General features: G+C 38.0%; 1 protein-coding gene across 1 annotated transcript in view; it reads left to right on the forward strand.

Annotated features, from left to right (window-relative positions):
* Positions 1 to 20,002, forward strand: part of AFG2A (AAA ATPase AFG2A) — a 209,182-nt gene that overhangs the window by 2,644 nt on the left and 186,536 nt on the right. The window contains 6 exon segments of the mRNA XM_075420941.1: positions 2,152 to 2,210; positions 3,346 to 3,990; positions 6,249 to 6,378; positions 7,024 to 7,080; positions 7,918 to 8,041; positions 9,137 to 9,392. Of these exon segments, the coding sequence (XP_075277056.1) occupies positions 2,152 to 2,210; positions 3,346 to 3,990; positions 6,249 to 6,378; positions 7,024 to 7,080; positions 7,918 to 8,041; positions 9,137 to 9,392 (1,271 nt within the window).

Raw genomic sequence — 20,002 nt, forward strand, 5'->3', positions numbered from 1 at the left:
GGGGGAGATGCTGTTTTCCACCGTACTGACTCTCAGAAATGTTGGTGAAGTAATCTTGCTTTTTTTTGCCAGTAATATAACCAGTTTAGCTTTAATTATAGTTTCAGTAGTTAACTTGGCTGAACATTGTATGCTGGCTTCCTGGTGTCAGCTTGATTTGGCCTCCATGCCTCTCACCAGAAAAAAAAAAAAAAAAATCTTTATGGCTTTTTGTTATGGCTAGTTTACTACTATAGGAATTTTTATTATTACGTACTGTTTGGTGATAGAGGTGGTTGAAAGCACTCACTTCATTCAGAATTCAACCCCACATTAAGCTAAATATTAAACCTAATCTACTTATATTTTCCCATGTTAATATGCAATGCACTCTTTCTTTAAAGCTGTGACTTTTACTGAAATAGAAGCTAACGATGAGGTCAGAGGAATTGTATGTAACTTCTGAAATACTTATGATTACTGTTGTTTTTTTTTTTTTTTTTTTGGAAACTGTTCCCCAGCCAGAGTTTTTCCTCTCAGCCAGTCAGGAGTCAGGCTCCTAGGATTGTTATACAAATGTGCCACCAGATTAATAGTCATATAAATGACTTACTGTAGAATTACTCTAGGAGAGAAAACATGAAAACCATAGCTGGTCTGTTTTAAGCTTGTTAATTTACTATAAACAGTAATGCCATCCTATCATGTAAGAATACAAATTATTAAAAGAATAAACAGAAATACCATTGTTTAAGTACTGCCTAGGTTTCTAGATGCTTTACAGGTGTAGTTCATTCTCTGAAAATTAATACCTCTGGGGCATTGCTTGCATGCATAATTTAGCTTTTTCTTCCAGTTAAAAAATCAGTCCCCAACCTCAGACCCCAGCACTGTAATTGAGCATGTGTTGACTGTTAGGAATGACTATGGTATTTTGAGAGCTCTCCTCTAAATTAGCATAATAACACTCCCTCAAGTTGCTTGCTTGATCAGTAGAATTGAGAAACAGGTGTTTGTTTCTAGGTTTAGAGCTCCACCCGTTGATCATACTTTTATTTACACCAGCTGGATCTGCTTTAAATGCCTTTGGTGCTGCTGCTGTGCAGCTCTTGGTGTAATGCTTTTCATTGTACACGTGTAAGTGCTTACAAAGGTTGTGGACATTTGTCTGCAAAATGGATGTAGTGAAACCTTTATTTTGTTGTGAAAACAGAAAGGTTGATGTGGGAAGCTTGTACAGATTGGCTCAGGGGGGTAAATCCTAAGGAATTACAAAAAAAATAAAGGTTTAATGGGCTTTAAGTAAAACGTAAAGCCGCAAATGAAACAGAGAAAAGACTGTATGGATGAACCATTGCTGAAAAATGATTGAATCGCCACAGCCTTATACGTTGCAGTGTATCTGAGGAGCAGGGAGAGTTAATGATGTCTGTGCCCTCGGCAAGTTGTAATGTGATGTAAAATGTTTTAATATGAACGCCAGAGAAAGACACTCACCTAAGATGCCTTTTACCTTTCCTTTGCTGTGGGCTAAGAGCACACGTGTTCAGTAGTGTGTTAAATCCCAGTGACGAGACAGTGTTTGAGAAAATGCTGTAGGCCTGGGCAGGGCTGGTGAGGGAACTGGCTTAAGGCTTATTTGTTGAGTCACTTAAACTTGATTAAATAAAAGACTAGAAAATGCATTGTGGGGCAAACTTGTACTGTTCTGATAGTGGATGTGCAGTGCTTAAGGCACGCACAGTTTTGCAAGTGCTCAAGGTGCTAGTTTAATCAGTAAAGGATGTGTATGTGTGTTTGCCAGGCTGAGAGAGACATACCTTATCTGTAATTTATTCAACTCGGTAAATGTAGCAATGGACATTCTGCCTGGTGAGATGAGAAATGATAAATGTAACTTACGGTATTGTTTATTACAGCATTTTCTATGGAAAAGCTAACGCAAAATTAAATATGTACAATTCTTTTGTTAGTATGTGTCTAGTATCTTCAGAGATAAGATGGTATGATCTGAAGACTGTAGAGTGCTCATCCATCATTTATGTTTGTGGGGTTAAATTATATACTGTAAAAGAGGTGTTATTCATCATCCTGGTGCCTTAGTGGTGTGGACTCTTGGTTTTGAAGTACTTACTGCTTGGAAAAATACTTTTTTTTTCCTTCTGACTACAGGGACAAAGATGCCACCATAAATGCTGAGGAAATGTCTGTCTGCCTACTGAGAAACCTAGGTATAAATTTTGCTGCTTCTCTTTTGACTGTTCAATTTTTGTTGTAGGTCATCAAATTTTGGATAGAAAACCAAACCATTTTGTCTTATGTTCTTGGGCAGGGCCTTATGGCAAAATAGAGGACGTTATTCTACTCACACTTCTTTTGGGTATCTGTTGTCTTTGGGCTAAATAATTTTGCCATGCTATAAATATCTAATTTACATGAATTCTGTCCATTATACGTATTGCTGGTTCAAGTTATGGTTGTTTAGCAGCTGTTGCTGGCCTTCTGGCTGGTGCTGTGATGCACTTCAGAATTTACTTGCACTGTGAAGAGAAGTGCAATGCTACGCATTAAAAACAAGATAAGTGATCAGTATTAACTTGAAATCCCATACTCTGAATCTTTTTTTATGTTAGTGGTAAAGAAGCAAAATTGCTGTTCATTGGGTGATGGATATGTATACATGTAAAGGAAAAAGGCAAGGTAAGTTATTCAAGGTATTGCTACTCAAAGCACGACAAATTGTTCTACTCAAAGGGAATCATCTGGTTGAGGAATTAATTACAGTATTGCTGCGCTAAGAAGCACGAGACATGAGCTGCATTCAAATTCATGATTTTAGCTGGAAATAATAAATCTTATTTACATTTTTGCCTTTCTTTTTTTGTGCCTGTAGGGTGCATTCAGATCACATTTCCTGATCTTTCTCTGTCAACGCAAGGGCTGAAACCTTACCTTTGTTTAGGCCAAAACTCTCAAAGAAGGTGGGCTAAACATGAAATATTGTGAACCTATAAGGCACACAGCAAATAAAGTATTTTTATTTCTTACGATAGTAATTCCATAATCTCCCTTTGTGTGCTGTATGAAATTTAAAAGGCTCAAATTAACAATGAGCTTAGTATGAGAGATTACATATGATACTGACAGACGTTTATTCAGTACAGTCTGCTTGTGTACAAAAGGATCGTTTAAATTACCTGAAATTACCGTGAAATTACCTAACTACCTTTTGTGATGTCAATTTATAGCACTCTTCAGGCTTCCTGATAAATGACAATTCTGCTGCAAGAATGTCTGAATGTTATTGCTGCCAAAGTAGACTGATATTTATTCTTGTCTTTTTTTTTTTTTTTCGTCTTCTCATAGATGGGAAAATAGTTTTACCAGGAAACCTCTTGGCTTTCACTTTCTATGGCAGACTTTGTAACATCGTGGTGATGAAAGTGAAAGGAACAGATGGTGCAGAGCTGACTGCCCAGGACAGTGCTGTTTCCAGTGATTTGCCTGAGCCAGACCTTGAAAGATCTGATTTGGAGATGAGTACATTAGATTTGTCCTTACAGCTTGGCCAGATGGACATTGATGATAGTCCAGAGGTTGCATCGATGAGCACACCAAGCAAACCGATGGATCCAGGTTCACCAGTTGCACCCAGTTCTGCTGTGGCAGCTAGTGATCAAGACTCTGGTCAGGGAGATAAAACCTACAGCAAGGGAGATGAGGGAGATGGTGCAGACATCACTGACAGTTTGGAGTTGGCTGGGAAAGGAGGTGGTGAGGGACTCCTGCTAACTGGCAAAACTGGAACAATGAGCAATGCAGACACTTTTTATTTCATTTCTTCAAGAACTAGAATCAATTTTATTGAAACGAGGACCAATGTAGCAGAAGATGGTGATTGTGAATCCCGAGTCACCTATGATATGATAGGAGGTTTAAGCAACCAGCTCAAAACTATTAGAGAAACAGTTGAACTGCCCTTGAAGCAAGCTGAACTGTTCAAGAGTTATGGTATGATGCCTAAGAGTTGGCTTTCTTCATTTGATACTAGTTTTTTTTCTTTAATGTGACATTTTTTTCAAAAGAAACCCCCAAGTTATTCCAGGAATATGCACTGAATTTTATGTAACAATGATCTGGTATACTTGTGTGTCCAAACAATGTCAAACTGTTTTATAATTATACTGTATGGATACTATGAAGATGTTATGATTAGCTTGTGTGAAAAATAATTGAGTAGGAAAGAAGTATGTGCATCTCAGAAAATTCAGGTATGCATAAGCAGAATATATAGTGAATAGGAGAGACTTCTGTACTTGGGCATTTGAAAGGTGCAGGTGTTTGTGTTGTCACAAGAATTTAATCTGTTTTGATAGAGTCAACTACTTAAATTTTTTTAAGATGAGAAAAACTCAGATTAAATCTTCTACTGTTTTTATCCCTATGTGTTGTAGGGTTCCCACAAAACTTTAAGGAAGTGTTTGAGGCTGTTTACTCAGACTGTTCAGCGTGTTTAGTATGGAATTACAGGGTGGAAAAACTAGCACGATTACTACTGCCATATATGAACTTATCTCTAACATATATATATGAACTTGGAGGATTTTTGTGACAAAGATAAAACTCTGTACTGTGTAATTATCACAAATGACTTTGTACATAAAGCAGGCATGTCTGCTCATTGTACTTGTCTAGGTGTGCATCACTGTTGAGACAGGGCTCTTACCTATAAATACTTCTTTAATATCACGTCTTTGAGGCTTTTTATTTCTCTGCCTTAACCTTCTCCCACACAAATACTTTAGAGAGGAGATGATTTCATTGATCATTGGGACAATTTCCGTAAGTCACAGGTGGCTCTTTCAGTGTGTGTTGCTGGGGCGTGATCGGCAGGTGTCAGTGGGATGGGGTGAGGCATCTTCATCCGCGTGTGGTCCAGCTGACCTCCAGCCTCAGCATCACTACATGGTTTTGGATTAGCAGAAAGTTTGCTTCAACACCAATGTTCTTCTTACTTAGTCCCAGAAGTGCTTCATGAGATTCTCTACTAATTATGTGAGAGATGATGATGTTTCCTCACCAGTTACAAACCTTTAGTAACCATGCAAGTGTTGAGAATCCTTGTCTGCACATGAGGAATGAGGCTGTCATCTGAGGGGAGACCTTTGGTTCAGCAGCTCCGTTTCCTGTCAGTACCAGAAACGCCACATGAGGGAGCAGCACATGGTTTAATGGACTGTTGTGAAGTAACGTGTCCATAAAACCACTTTATTTCTAGCCTCTGTCAGTTAGCAGATAGTTTTTTTTCTTTTTGAGTATATTAGTTCCTGAGATTCAGGCTTTTTGTCCACTCCAGCTGTATTCTTCTCTGTCAACACCAGGATGTGACCTGCCCTTCAAGCATCGTTCCCTGTCTAGTATTCCAGACTCCAACTGATACTTCTTCTTTGGTTGTGTTTCAGTAATGTTTCTTATGCCAGGGTCAGTCCTGTGTCAAACATTTGTCTCTTCTTTTTGTTTTCTAATTTTTCACCTTCTGGTTTTGGCTTTGTGCCCACTTAATTTGGCTTTGCCAGTCTGAAACTTTTTTTTTTTGGCTCTTCACCTGGGATCGTAATATGACTTCATGCAGTTACCTGGAGTTTTGTTCCGGTTTTAACTGTACACAGTAGTTCCTTGTTCTGTGCCTGAATGTTTCTGTCTGTTTTGGCTCTTTACATTTGCCATTAAAGAGGCAACTTCATCTTTTTGATGTGTATTTTTCATCTTTTTGTAAATAGTCTTGAATCAAGCCTTACAGTATTTCTGAGATTTTTTGGAGTCGAAGAGAAGTGGTTTTCTGATGCTGAGAATTTGTAATAATGGCACTGGGAGAATCATTAATAACTTAATAAGGTACATTCATGCATGTTAGGTACTCAGTCCAATAATTTTTTGAAAAAAAAAAAACCCCAAACAAACACCACAATGCATAGGGAGAATGATAAAGCTGAACTACTGAAAAAATGTAATGATTTAAATAGTTGCTTTTTAAACAGAATCATTTGGGCTTCAAAAGTAAAAAATGTAGATGTACGTCTCATGAGTGCTGTCCCCACTGAAAGCCTACAATTTTCTCAAAATGATATGTCTGTTGAAGAAGTTAATGCTGAGGTCAAGTTATAATTGGTAATAACTGTGACAGTGAAATATACAAGTGCAGGTTGTTCAGTGCGGCGTTTATTGCAAATAACTTTCTTTTCTGTTTGTGTGCATGTGTGTGTTTAAAGGAATCCCTCCTCCTAGAGGAGTGCTATTATATGGCCCTCCGGGTACCGGGAAGACTATGATTGCCAAAGCCATTGCAAATGAGGTTGGTGCTCACGTTACCGTTATTAATGGTCCTGAAATAATAAGCAAGTAAGTCCACCCAATTTATTTTCATTAATTCTATAAATATAGTAGCACAAAATCTGTCCTGGCATCTATCTGTTGTGGATAGATGTAGATATAGAATTGGCTATGGGCTATTTGCCCAAGAGAGTCAAAAACAAACGAGAAAGGTTGTCTCAAGTAGGGCTTATGTTTCTTCATGTAATAAAAGAGGTTTATTGGATTTGGCCAAGAAGTTTGTGTAAGGCATGGACTAAATTAAAGAGGGGGCTAAAACTACATTTGCAATTGCATGTTAGTTCTGCAACAAGAAGAGTGACTTGTTACAGCATATTTGAAATTGAGACGGCACTGCGCGGATTAATGTCTCCAGGGAACTAATTTCTTTTTTTTCTTTAAAAAGATAGATAAAACTGTTTCTAACACAGAAGGGACAATTTTTTTCCCCTTAATCTTTTTTTTCTAGTTATAAGATGGTTATATCTTTGCCTGTGCATGATTTTGCCTTAATTCCTTGTCTTTGTGGAAGTAAAGATTATTGTAGATTTGCATGTACTTCGGGACTTTGAAAGGGTGTGCTATGGCATTTTGGAACACACGAGCAGTAATTTTCCAAGTTGCCTGGAAAAGACCAAAAAAGCTTTTTTAATTAAAATATTTAAATTATTACAGGTTTTATGGGGAGTCCGAATCAAGATTACGTCAGATATTTGCTGAAGCTTCTCTGCGGTATGTTCTTTTGGAGAATTTTGTTCGTGCTCTCTTATTTGCGGTATTGGTTCCAGAGTTAATGTTCTTAAAAGAAAAACATTCACAAAAATCTTTGAATTGTAATTTTTTCCTGCAGTGGTTTTTAAAAGGAAATAAATTTGTTTATATAGAGCTTAGCTAGAAGGAAAGCAGTGAAATTCTAGTATGCCTATTAAATGCTTTTGGACACTACCCTTTTTAAGGACTGTTACAGATGGTGCCAGATTGCCCAATCTGTGTCGTTAGTGCACTGTATGCTTATTTCAACAGATGGAAGCATGTAGCAGTGTTTCACCTGGATCCAAATGTCTCTGTCTAGTTTTATCTTTGGAGACCAGTGTAGTACTGTGCTGAGACATGGAAACCGGCTCTAAATGAGCTAGTGTTGGTACTGGAGATAGCATACCTCTAGCTTAGAGTAGCGTTCTGTCCAAATTTATTAGACCTGTTTAAAGCAGACTCCAGAATTCCAGACGTTGTTCATAATATGTTATCAAAAGAGTATTGCATCCTGTATTTGTAGAAGTGGCAAATCAAACACTATCTTTTTACTCACAAAATCAGTATATTTAGTGTTGAGTCTTTGGGAGAGAGTCATAGAAAAGTAAATTGGTAGGTCATTTTATTATATTAGTCATTTTAGTTGTCTCTCTGAGTCAAACCACGTACAAGGTTGAAACTTCCAGTTGCCTAAAGGGATGGAATGCTTTTTAATTTCTGGAGGAACTGGACATTTTCCATAAACAGCTTTACACTACTCTGCCTTGGTGTTTTAGATCTTCCTGAGCACCTTAACAATTTTTTTTTCCCCCACAGTCGCCCCTCCATTGTATTTATAGATGAGTTGGATGCACTCTGTCCAAAGAGAGAAGGGGCTCAGAATGAAGTTGAAAAGAGAGTTGTTGCTTCATTGCTGACATTAATGGATGGCATTGGCTCAGTAAGTAGACTGTATTGAGACAATCAAAGTATATGGGGACTAGCTGAACAAAATAATTTTGCTTCTATAATGCAGCCAATTATAGATGTGTCATTCTGGGGGAAAAGAAAATAGGCTTAAGTGAAACTTTATATAGTTATCTAATGCTTTATTGGATGCTAGGCAGAAGACACAGGAAGGGAATGTCTCCTGATAACTGAGATTAAAAGAAAGCAAGTTTTCATCCATTCACTGTCTTTTCTTTGCCTTCTCCCACTGTTGTAGTTCTGGAGATAAAACTGAAATTTTAGTGAAAGTCCATCATTTAACTAAGCCAGGTGTTTTTAATTGCTCTGAAATCAAAGTAATCAAAATACTTCTGGAGGTATGTATGTTGGTTGCATTATTTCTCATTATTTTCCTGCATTATAGTTTGAGTTGCCCAGCCAGAGTTGTTCACAGGCAGAACATATTTTCTGATGGCAAAGGCTGATCGATATTCTTCCTGGAGAAGGTGCTTCATTCACAAAAGAGGAATGGCACAGCAAGAGACCTCCCAGCTGATTTTGCCTCACTCTAAATGTGAAAAAGAAGAGCTTGACGAAACTGGTTAGGATTTTTGACCTTGCTTTTCCTACTGAACCTGCAGGAAGCTTTATAACCTCCTGTCTCTGCTGGTTTTGATACCTTAAATGATTTGTTTCCCAATCTCGTTTATTCAAGGTCTGCTGATACCTTTTTGTTCCTGTGCCAACGCTGCCTTTTAGTTTAAACACTTCTTTTTTTTGTTTTGGTGCTTACTTGCCTGATATAGGAAAGGAGGTTCTTGGAGATTAGGGTGTGAGACACTGGGATGAGGCCATCTTGGAGTAAGGTTTCTCTTGTATGATCTGTATGTGTGTGTAGCCTATAGTATCGCTAAATTGCAATTAGGGATGGGTTGGATGGGATCACTTGTGGGGTGTGTATTCTGAAAAGTTTGCTTTGTTCCTTTAGAGCTAGCATCAGGATTTTAGTGTATGTAATAGTTGGAAAAGGTAAGCAAGAAGTATGTTTGTAAGCTGCATGACATTTGATTTTCTTTTAAAATTAGCATTTTGCATTGTTTGCCTTCAGGAGGGCAGTGAAGGGCAGCTCTTGGTCCTTGGGGCCACTAATCGTCCTCACGCACTGGATGCAGCACTGCGCAGACCTGGTCGCTTTGATAAAGAGATAGAAATTGGGATTCCTAATGCCCAAGACCGTCTGGACATACTCCAAAAACTTCTTAAGAAAGTTCCCCATTCGCTCACGGCAGCTGAGTTGGAGCAACTGGCTGATAGCGCACATGGTTATGTGGGTGCAGACTTAGCAGCCTTGTGCAAGGAAGCAGGTAAGACTTTGTGTATCTTATTTAGGATCTTTATTGTTAGTCTCCTTATTTTGTTTAAACAAATAAAAATCCACAGTCTGTACTAATAGTTTTTAAAACAATGAGACTTAATTAATTTTTGTGTCAAAGAAAATGTAGCCAAGCGTGAAATATGAGGAACACGAGTCTGCTCTTGGGCAGGTCAGAAAAACTCTTCTGAGCATTAATAGATTTTAAAATCAAATGTTAAGATTAATAATCTCATGTGCCATTTCTAGCATATTAGCTAGCTAGCTGTCTCTCAGTAAACCAATGTGTTTAGTGAGTTAACTGATATATCCCTGAGAGTTTTTCTGCTCTAGAGCCTACCCCTTCTGTGCAAAAATCCTGAGTGGTTCTCAGGCTAGCCATCTTGTCCTGTGGGTCCTTGTTCCCAGGATGTTGAGACTGTGGGCCTGAGGGATGTTTACTGTGGCTTCTTTCTGTATTTTGTGCCTGTACTTCATTTGCCTGCAGATAAGGAGCTTGTGACAGGGGCTAGGGGACTGTGTGCACCTGGGTTGGGCTGTGCAGTGGAGCTGGGAGAGCTGGAGAACATGCACTGAGCTGAGGGCTGGAAAGTGTCCCTTGGCCTCTGGTGCAGGCATAGCCCTAGAGAATTATCCACGCATCACGCAGCCAGGGTTCAGTATGTTCCAGGGAATACTTAAACATGAGCTTGCTTCTATTTTCATTGGATGAAATATTAAAAGTACGCTCTATCAATTCTTACATTTTGCTAGAATGTGTCTATGAGGTTTGAGTGTTGGACCTTAAATCTACCCATGAGCAGCCTTTTAAAACAGTCTAGTCAAAATATGACTCTTCAGCTCTCCTTACGCATATTTGCTCCCTTGTAGTTCGCAAATACATGTTTGCGGTATATGCTGGTTACTTTTATTTCCTTTGGCACTGGGACAGCTTCCTCTGGCAGTGGCACGGTGCACAGTTAATTCTTGCATCAGAATTAACTATTAAGATGACAGAAGCTTTATTAGGGGTGATGGCACCTGGAACAGCAAGATTTTTAGTTGCCAGTTTCTGGAATTTTTAAGGGATAGTTCTCAAATATGAATTTGTGGACTTTTATATGGATCAAGAAGAAAAAATATGTATGGACACAGACTATTCTTTTTATAGTGTTCTTCTGTTGGCTTTGGTTGTGTTTTAAGATCTGTTTTAAGTTAGCAAACATTCTTTTTAAAACAAGTATATACAAACAACAACACAAAAGAAACTCCCTTTTTATTTTCCTTCCTCTGTGTTTTTGGAAGCCTGTCAATGTGCCTGTGTCACGGTCCTCACGTAGTAAATACTTAACTAATGTAATCTAAAATTTTCAGTGAAAAGTTCTGTGGTTTCAATTCCAAACATGACCCAGCCTAGGCTTTGCTTGTGCATACGCACGTTGATTCTGGACACTTCATTATCCTGCTGTAAATACGTGATCGTTACCCACTTCATGAGGGCCTTACAGAAAATAAATGTTGAATGTTGTGCAAATTGAACATTACATGCTATGTAGATCCGAACTGACATCTACCTGTGACTGACTGCAAGATGTGCTGTTATCTGGGCGCTCTGAATCCAAAGCCAGTGCTGGGAATGAGGGAAGGAGGATGTCTCCTTGCTGTTGATCTTTCCTCAAGTTTGAATCCACGCTCTAAACTTTCCTTGTAGTTTGTTAACTTGGAGTGACCTCTGCTGGGGAAAATACAGTCCAGTGCTGTTAACTCTTTGCAGCCCACATGTATTTTTCCTTTTCAAAGATTTGCAGAAGTGTGATTCGGTTGAAGTATTACATAAACTTAATTTAAGTTGCTTGTGGTTAAGGAACGTTCTTAGTTGCATTCTTTTTTTCTGATTAAGCTCTTGATATCTATTTTCTATATTAAATTTTCATCACCTTGTAAAATATTACTGCTTTCACTGGAATTAAACTTAGAAAAGACTAGCTTTTATGAGGTAACATTTCTCCTCAGCAGAGCAGGGTTATTCCATGTGGCAAATTTTCCAGTGTTTTTTCTAGTCTTGTTTGTTGTTCCAAGCAATGGGCTTCTATTGCTTCACGTAAGAAGCTGTGCCCTGGGCCAAGATAGCTTGCTGTCCAGGAATGCTCTCTGCCTAAGTTTTCCTTGTTTAGTTTTATCCCATTATTTCTATTTACATCCTTGTATAACACGTTCACTCTCCTTTTGTAGTGTTTACACCCTTCAGATATCTCTAGGCTGTTCTCATGTCCCCTACCTCCTCATTCATTACTGAGCCAAACTATAAATATTTAGCTCTTTTAATCTTTCTTCATAAATAAGTCCTTCCTGCCTTCTGAGAAATTATGTTGATTTTCTCTGAACTCCCTCCAGTTTGTCAATAACCTTTTGGTAATGTAGGGCTCAGAATCGAACTTAATATTTCGTATATATTACAACATAAAACACGATATAAACATATCATTGAGACTGCTGGTGCGCATTTCTAAATAACCAAAATGCTTAATATTCAAATGTACTTAATATCTGAGTTGAGTTCTTTCACAAATTTTAAGGTTACTTGTGCCACTGTCACACGTGATGTGTGTCTAAGTACATGTGAAACATGGAAACTAGTTTAGAAGCAAGAGTTCTGCACTCAGAAACACATGTTCAGTTTTTGGTGCAAGATTATTGTTGCTTGCTAATTGCATTACAGTAGTGGTCTTTGGGAGACTCTTGAGTCCTGGTTACTGCGCTTATATCTTTAGGTACTTCATTTGTGGCTGGAAAGCCTGAAAGTTTACAAGCTAAATATGTGCATATTATTAATACAAAATTTAGATTGTTTCCGAAGGACTCATCCTTCCTTAGCTTTATATTTCAACTCTGTTTTTTAACACACATTTATTATTGTGTATATACTGCTTATATAAACCAAGGGTGTAGTAATTAATGTAACATGGTAAATGTAGTACCTGTAGGGCTATGGTAGGCAAACCTTTCACTTTCGTATCTATCGTTAAGTTTTCGAAGATACTTCATTATAAAAGATGTGATGTTTGTCTTCTATATAATTCTGAAGAACATGTCTTAATGAAAAGTAAATAGCTATTGTAGAGTTAAACATATTCAAACAGTTTTCTTGGCAGAAGTTGTTTGTTTTCCAGTGCAAGAGTTGCTTTGTGGTACTTCTAGGGTCAGACAGGCAAGTTTTCTATTCTGTTCAGCAACACTGTGCGTTTTCACGGAGGTCATCAAGAAGTTTTAGGACCCTTTAATGTTCAGCCTGTGCTGAATGTTTCTAGGCCGCTCTGTATAGGGTGTGTACAGAATCATGGTGGTGTGTATACTGGAGGGGGCAAGGAGAAGAAAGGTGGACAAGAAACCTGGAGAATCTGTGCAGTGTGCTCGAAACTTTTCCAAACAGGGTATTATGACCAAACACCATCGATATTTATATATAGATGGATATAATAATCAGTTAAGAATGTTTTTATTTGGTCTGCTGAATTTTTTAAATGTTGGTGGATTTATCTTTTAATACCTTCTTTTCCTCTACTAAAGATACAGTTCTAGCTTCTCACAAAATGAAACCATAAAATTTTGTGACTTCATAGGAAAAATGCTAGATATGATGAAGTTTATGGTATTGTTGTAAGAGTTGACAACAGGGTGATGGGCATCAACTCTGTATGTGTATCTATCTCAGCCTTAGTTATTGCAGAGTACTTGTATCCCCCCTCACATGTTAAGCAAATATTATTTGTCTGTTTTAGAAATAACTACAGTCATTCCAGCAAAATGAAAAGTAGAACTGGTATTTCTAACTTGACAAGTATCACTAGCTTAGATACAATGCTTTCAGAATTAGTGTACGTCATCTCTGTTCGAGGTTACATTATCTGTAGTTGGCTACATTGGAGAAATTGGGATTTGCCATGATTCTCTACTACCTAGCAATATGATTTCCACAATTAACTGCATGCCTTCGTACAGGTTAACAGCATAGCATGGAACACCTGCAAATGCCTTGATGGGTACTGGACCACATCTTGTGGACATCAGCTTGCAATGGACTCCTCGTGGTAGACTCTTGAGGAGTTGAGTACCCTCTGAGGGATTCACATGCACAGAATTCTTAACAAGAAAAGGGCTTAGTCATATTCTTAAGACTGGGAGAGGTGTACTGTGTCCTAAATTATTTAGTAGACTGCCTTTTAGTGTCAACAGCTGCTTTCTGAATTGTTTTCTCTCAAGCAGAGGCAGTGTCTAGAAGACAGACTTTGCTGTATCCTTGCATATAGTGTCAGTGTTTGTATGCCCCTGAGATCTTGTTGCTTCTGCTTTAATTAATTTGCCACACAAATTTTTATTAATTCCCTAAAAAATTATAATGGTTTTAATTTAACAACAAAGATAAGCACGGCACTTTTTTTTTTTTTTTGGAAAAACATATGAAATGTTAATTATGTAGCAGGGACATGAATGGTATAAACTGTACTGAATGTTAGAAGATGCTTAGCAACAAAGGTTTCCAAATATAGCAATTTATTATAAACTTATCCTTCTATGGCTGCCTGTAGCATTTGAAGAGGGTGAATATAAATATAGCTTGATTTCTTCAAGAAGTGGATTCAGTCATACTGTTTACAGAGAAAGGAAGTATTTGCTTTGTAATTCTTAGAATTTATCTTGCATGTCCTTGTTCATTACACATAATTTCAGTGTGCTGATGTAAAACACTTGGACTGTGATAAGATAGCATCATGAGGAGAGGAAGAACAAATGTCTTTGTTTAAATAGCGGTCTCTCTTGCAATAACATCTATCTGGTTCCAGTGCGGGTGCTGCATTGCAACCGCTGAAATGTTGAGACTTCTGTGAAAGAAGCACTAATCACTTTGTTTTGCATCAAAGTTTTTTGTTTTTTTTTTTTTTAAATTACCTGTTTGTAATACAGTTAAAGGTATCACCTTGTTTAGCCTTTAGGATTGGAACAGTTCACTGGCTTGAGCTGGCTGTTACAAAAAATATTACAGAAATAAGAAATTTAGCTACATCTTTGACCAGTATGAATCAGCATTGTACTGCTGAATCTGTGAAGCTGCTTGCATTAGACACAGGATATGGTCTGTTGTCTTATGCTCATAATTTGAAGAGTCCTGGTGTTTGCAGATCTGATTTTTTTCCGTCAGTTTGCTGATGGTATGCATTTGGCCCTTTTGTTACCTCTGGGTTCTGATGAATAATACAGCTGGGATGGAGAGTCTTTACGCTGTTTAATCGATAGCTCTTTATGTTGATTAGTGTAGATATTGGATCTGTGAAAGCAGAAGTTATTTAAGGGGATACTGTACTTGGCTTTTGTGGGAGCTGAGAAACTTCCTGTGGTAGCTTTTAGGACCCAAAAAAGAGTTTCTGCACTCTACTTGCATGAAAAGCAAAAAAAAAAAAAAAAAAAAAAAAGGCAATTGAAGGGTTGGCTTCTAGGTTTTTTGTTTTTCCCTGTAATTGATGGGGGAAGTAAATTCCCCTGAAACCCAGGAATGTCTCTTTGTTAGATCTATGTGGTTTTTTTTTTTTTTTCCCCAGCTTCTGCAGTTTTGGTAGCCTGGCCACCTGCAGGAAATGTGAGCCGTTTGGGCTAATGCGATTAACAGTGAGTCTCTGTGCACCCCGAGGACCAGGCTCTGACTGGTCTTTCAATTAGACAAATGCTGCGTTCAATATGCAGCTTCTCAGCCTTATGTCTCAAATCTGAGCTCTTCATTTCAGCTCAGTCACGGTCTTGATGAAACAGCCTAGTGTTAGGGCACTAAGAGTATCTATCGTTTTTTTTTTAAACCATAAAGGTTCAGTCTGAACCTTTCTCGACACGGTTTGGACCTGAGTTCTGCTGGGGGTGTACAACACATCTAAATATTTTTCTTGGATTATAATCCTAAATGTAGGAACATGGGCTGAGATGCTGTTGAAAGTGTAGATTTGACAAAGACAGTTGACCAAGGCAATGGGGTTGTTTGTTTTGCAGGGTGTTTTTTGGTTTGTTTTCAAATTAGCTGATTGCAGTTACAGATTTTAAAGGGAAAGCGCTGCTTGACATGTTACAGTTATTTTATTCCCTTATGGAAAGTGACTGAAAATACCATATCTATGTTATTTATTTTTTTGTAGCATAGAAGAACATTGCAACTATGCTGTTGCAAACCATCTGCTGTTGCATTCCCTAACTGAATACTTGTTCCCATGGGACATTCAAAATGAGGTGCGAAAGGCCTCTTGCCTTTTTATAAAAAGGTCATGTAGAAAATGTGAGGGGTTCTAAGAATGTTAGTAACATGTATAGTCAGATGGTCAATACCAAAAAATGTGTTCTTAGGAAATTGAGAGATTTTTGCAGAAATGGCAGAACATTGGATTTTGAAATGCACTGAAAAGTCCAAACATGATACAGAAGTAAAGCTACAAATTAATATTTGGACTGGAACACTTGAGTTTTCTGACACTGTGTTCCATCATGCTAATTTACGGTGTAAGAAGACCAGGAAAATCAAATCCTCATCTTCAGTGTTAGTGAGTTTTAAGTTAGTGCTGTGTTCTGTAATTTTAAAGTTGGGTCCTTAATGCAGAAGCTGTTTTTACGCCAAAGCAACGGACCTAGTTTGCCAGCTTAACAGGTTATGAACAAATGCGTCCCTGCTTGCACGCACACATAACAAAGCAATGTGGCTTTTTTGGACTTGGACTGTAACATTTGTTTTTTGATTGTTTCTTAGAGCACGAACTCAGAATGATGGCTTTTGTGCAAAGTGGCTACATCTGGATGTTGCTGAGCAGCTTGAAGGAACTTGCTTGGGACTGGGTGGAGTGTGTTGACTTTATTCTCTTCTGTGGGATCTCTAGCCCTCTTTCTTAGGGTTTCATCCCCCCAGCATCTTGTGGGGAAAGATAAAGTCAGAATTGGTTTTAGAATTGCTGTCTTAGACATTTAAGATAGTTCAAGTACTTTTCTAAGATTCCACAAAAATTGTGTTATTTTAGCTGCTTACGGTTAGATTCTTACCCTTTTACTTTGGTTCGGTGTCAATCTGTTGTGATTGCAAAATTCCTGAATCTCTCTTTTTCGCTGTATATTTGCATATGCTGAGTGCACAGATGTTTCCTTAGTGCGACTGTCTTTGTATCCAGAGAGAAAAAGTCTTGTTCTGTTTGCCTCTCTGAAAAGATGCTGGTGCACATTATGTTGCTTTCTGGAGTTATTTTTTCTTATGTAAAATCTCTGGCCTTTTGTTTTGTAATCATACTCGATTTTTGTTTTTGTATGGAGAACATAGCACTTACTGCAGTCAGAGCATGTGAACTTTTAGTTTTTCTTCATAATTCAAGTGTGTTTTTATCTGAAACTGGCTTGCAGTTAATTGGATGATAGGATTGCTGACTTCATATATACAGTTGTGGGCTGAGTACTTAATCTGTTTAAAGCATATCCCATTCTATCTGCTGATATTTATGTAAGCAGGAAATAATATTTTCAGAAGAGCTGATCAATAACTGTCGTTAATACTTTAACCTTTATTGACAGATGGACACTCTGTTCTTGCTTCTGCGAAGAAACAGTATTATTTACCTGTGGCAGTGCATATAGGAACTTCTGTGTTTGAAGGAGTTGGAGGGTCAGCCCCAAAATAAGTTGTTTGGTTTGAAGGGTGAGGGGGTGGAAGACACCAGAATAGCCTACGTTGGTGCAGCCCTGCCTGTGCAGACCAGTGGGCTGTGAATAGCAGTCAGAACGTCATTCCTCAGCTTGCAGATCCTGAAAACTTAGCATTATGCCATTTTACTTAAGAACACAATAAATTTAGGGCAGATGGCATCTTAGGCTAGGTCACTGGCCAAGCTGTGGTGGGAACAAACAGTTCTGTGTGGTCCCTGTTTATTTTCTAGACCTGGGAATCAACACAATATCGGTAACGCAGCTCTCAGTCACGTTGACAGGAGTGGTGTGCTAATCGCTGTTCTGCTTACTGGGTTTTGCGTCCCTCAGGGGCTTCAGCTCCCTGGATGCGAAGCTGGATGAGAGCTGTGTGCCAGGCAGTGTTATACCTGGAGCAACAGAAGAAATCCTCAGCTGTCTGTATAGCATGCTTGAATGAATGAAAATGATTTAACCAAGACTAAACTCATTTTTGAAGACACTCTTCAGTCCACTGTCTTTTAAATCAGCCTATAAGTTTGGTTTTTTTTCTACAGTGATCTGAGCTGCTTGCTCTCTTGTGTTAATTTTAAAACGTTTGAATATGTAAGAACTGAAGACAACTTCTTGACCTTTAATCTCTGAGAAGAGTTTGGAAAATATGTGGACTTTCTTCTTAACAATACAACTGTATACAGACTCATTTGTCTTAACTGGCATTTTCCTAACTGAAAGGTATTCTGCAGACTTACAAACTTCCTTCGTACTCTCGCATCATGTTTTTTCTAATTTTCCACCTCCTGCCAGCTGCAGTAGGATAACCAAGCTCACTGTTATTGCTGACCAGCACACAAGCACTGTAGTGTTTTTTTCATACTAACAGAGTTCATGTTCACTGCAGCCCTCCAGTAACCTGGCATTAAATTATCGCAGGTGATTCAGGCTTGGTTCCTTCTGATGCAAGGAACTTGTCTATTTCCCGGTTTTGGAGCAGACTCCAGTTATGAATTGGAATTATGTATTTAGACTAAAATTTTTTTTTTCCTCCAAGATACGAGCGTACTTTTTGGGAAATTACTTGTTTAAAAGGCATATTACATTTTAAGAAGCCTTTAGTAACTTTTTTCATTTTGGAAAGGCAATTATGTTTTATTTTGTTCTCTGTTCTTTTTTTTCATGATGTCTGATGCTCATTTATGCCACTTTGTTTTGTTTTGGGCAGAATTTCATATGACACAGTTGTGTTTCTGGATTCAGATATCTTCTGAATTTTAGCTAACGCTTGTCTCCTTAGTTTTCTTCAAATTTTGTTTAATCAGTTAGCTTGCTCTTATATTCTTTGAGTGACCATAATATGGAACATCTAGAGCTCAGGTATAGTGTCATCTCTATGAAGCAATTGGTATGCATTTTTTTGCCTTTTAGCTTTTGTGCTGAGTCTGGTTTCAAATGTAACTTGAACAGCAATGGTAATAGCCTCTGTTTCAAATACATTTGAGGTGCAGTTCTTCCCGTACTAAAAATGTCTAGGAGTTTTGTTCCGTTCATAGTACACAGGGAGGGACTGACTGGTCGCGTTACAATTCATCTCACTCCATCTTGTTCTGCTGGCTTTAGAAAGACGCAAGCTAACCCGTTTAGAGTAGATGTTCATCTTCAGGTTGCAAAGTTGCAAGCTTTCTCAATACCTGAGTAAAAAAGGATGTTTTCCGTAGCTGTGCTTTTTTTTCCTGAATAAGCTAGCATCAGCTACACTTCAGACAAGCTATTTGTTTAGAAAAGGGACTACTGGAGAAAAATTCAATGTTTTCTGACTCCCTGTTAGGCTCCAGGTAAAATGTTTACCTTGAATATATAATGGCAAACTTAGGATCTGAAAACAGTCTTAGTTCTTTTGTTTAACTGATAAAAGATCATAAAAGATCCTCTGGTGAAATGTAGCTTAATTTGTATGTCTGTGTGTGTTCTGTGGGCGTAAATGAGTTAGCAGTAGATGTTTGTATGTAGAATGAATAGCTACTGTTGGGGGACAGAGCTTAAATATTTTCAGACAAAGTTTTCATAGGTCTCCTGACTAGCTTTTAGCTATATTCTGACTTGACAACATTTCTAATTACAGTTAGACTGGCATTTATCCACTAAATGTTGCTTCTTATCTTTCTGCCCTTGCTGTTCTGGTAGCCTGTCAGTCATTATTTTTCTTTTAACACATGTATGACTAACCTTAGCTTAGGTACATTTACATATGAGAACAGGCTAGAAACAGGCAGTCTGATATTCCTATTTCCCTTTGTTGTCATTGTCTTATGATAAATGATGTGTGTGTACCTGATCTGTGAACAAACTGTTTCCTGTATGAAAGAAGTTTTGAAAATACGGTTCCTCCTTCCTTTCTTTCCCTCCTGTTGCACCTCTCGGCAACTTTCAGTCAGCTCCATAGACGTGTTCCAGCAAATGCCAGAGCCCTTCACGAAGGACTATAAATCGCGTACGTAATCCCTACAGTAGATTAGTGTTCAGGTTAGCAGAGTGAATTTGCAATGTTATGGTTACAAGGGATTTAAGGGCATTATCTTTCCTGTGCAAACAGTATATGAAAGTTCTTCAGAGATTTTCCCATATAGCGCTGGCAACTAAAGACAGATTGCAGAATGTGATTTCAAGAGCAAGAGTAAGGGTTTCTGCTTCCTGAATTTTTTTCTAAGTAGGCATGCATTTTATGTACAGATTAAATAAAAAATAAGTTTAAAAATATATTTATAGGAGCCTGGTCCATGGATTTTTTTTTTTATTCCTTGATAAATTTGTTGGTGTGTTTGATTCCATACTTATGTACGTTTGGGGGGAAAAAAGGGCAAAAAAATCAACCAAGGAGAGCTCCTTATCTCAAAAATGCCAAACACTGAAACAACTTTTGTATCCATTGCC

This window comes from Opisthocomus hoazin, chromosome 5 (assembly GCF_030867145.1).
Source record: "Opisthocomus hoazin isolate bOpiHoa1 chromosome 5, bOpiHoa1.hap1, whole genome shotgun sequence".
Classification (NCBI taxonomy): Eukaryota; Metazoa; Chordata; class Aves; order Opisthocomiformes; family Opisthocomidae; genus Opisthocomus; species Opisthocomus hoazin.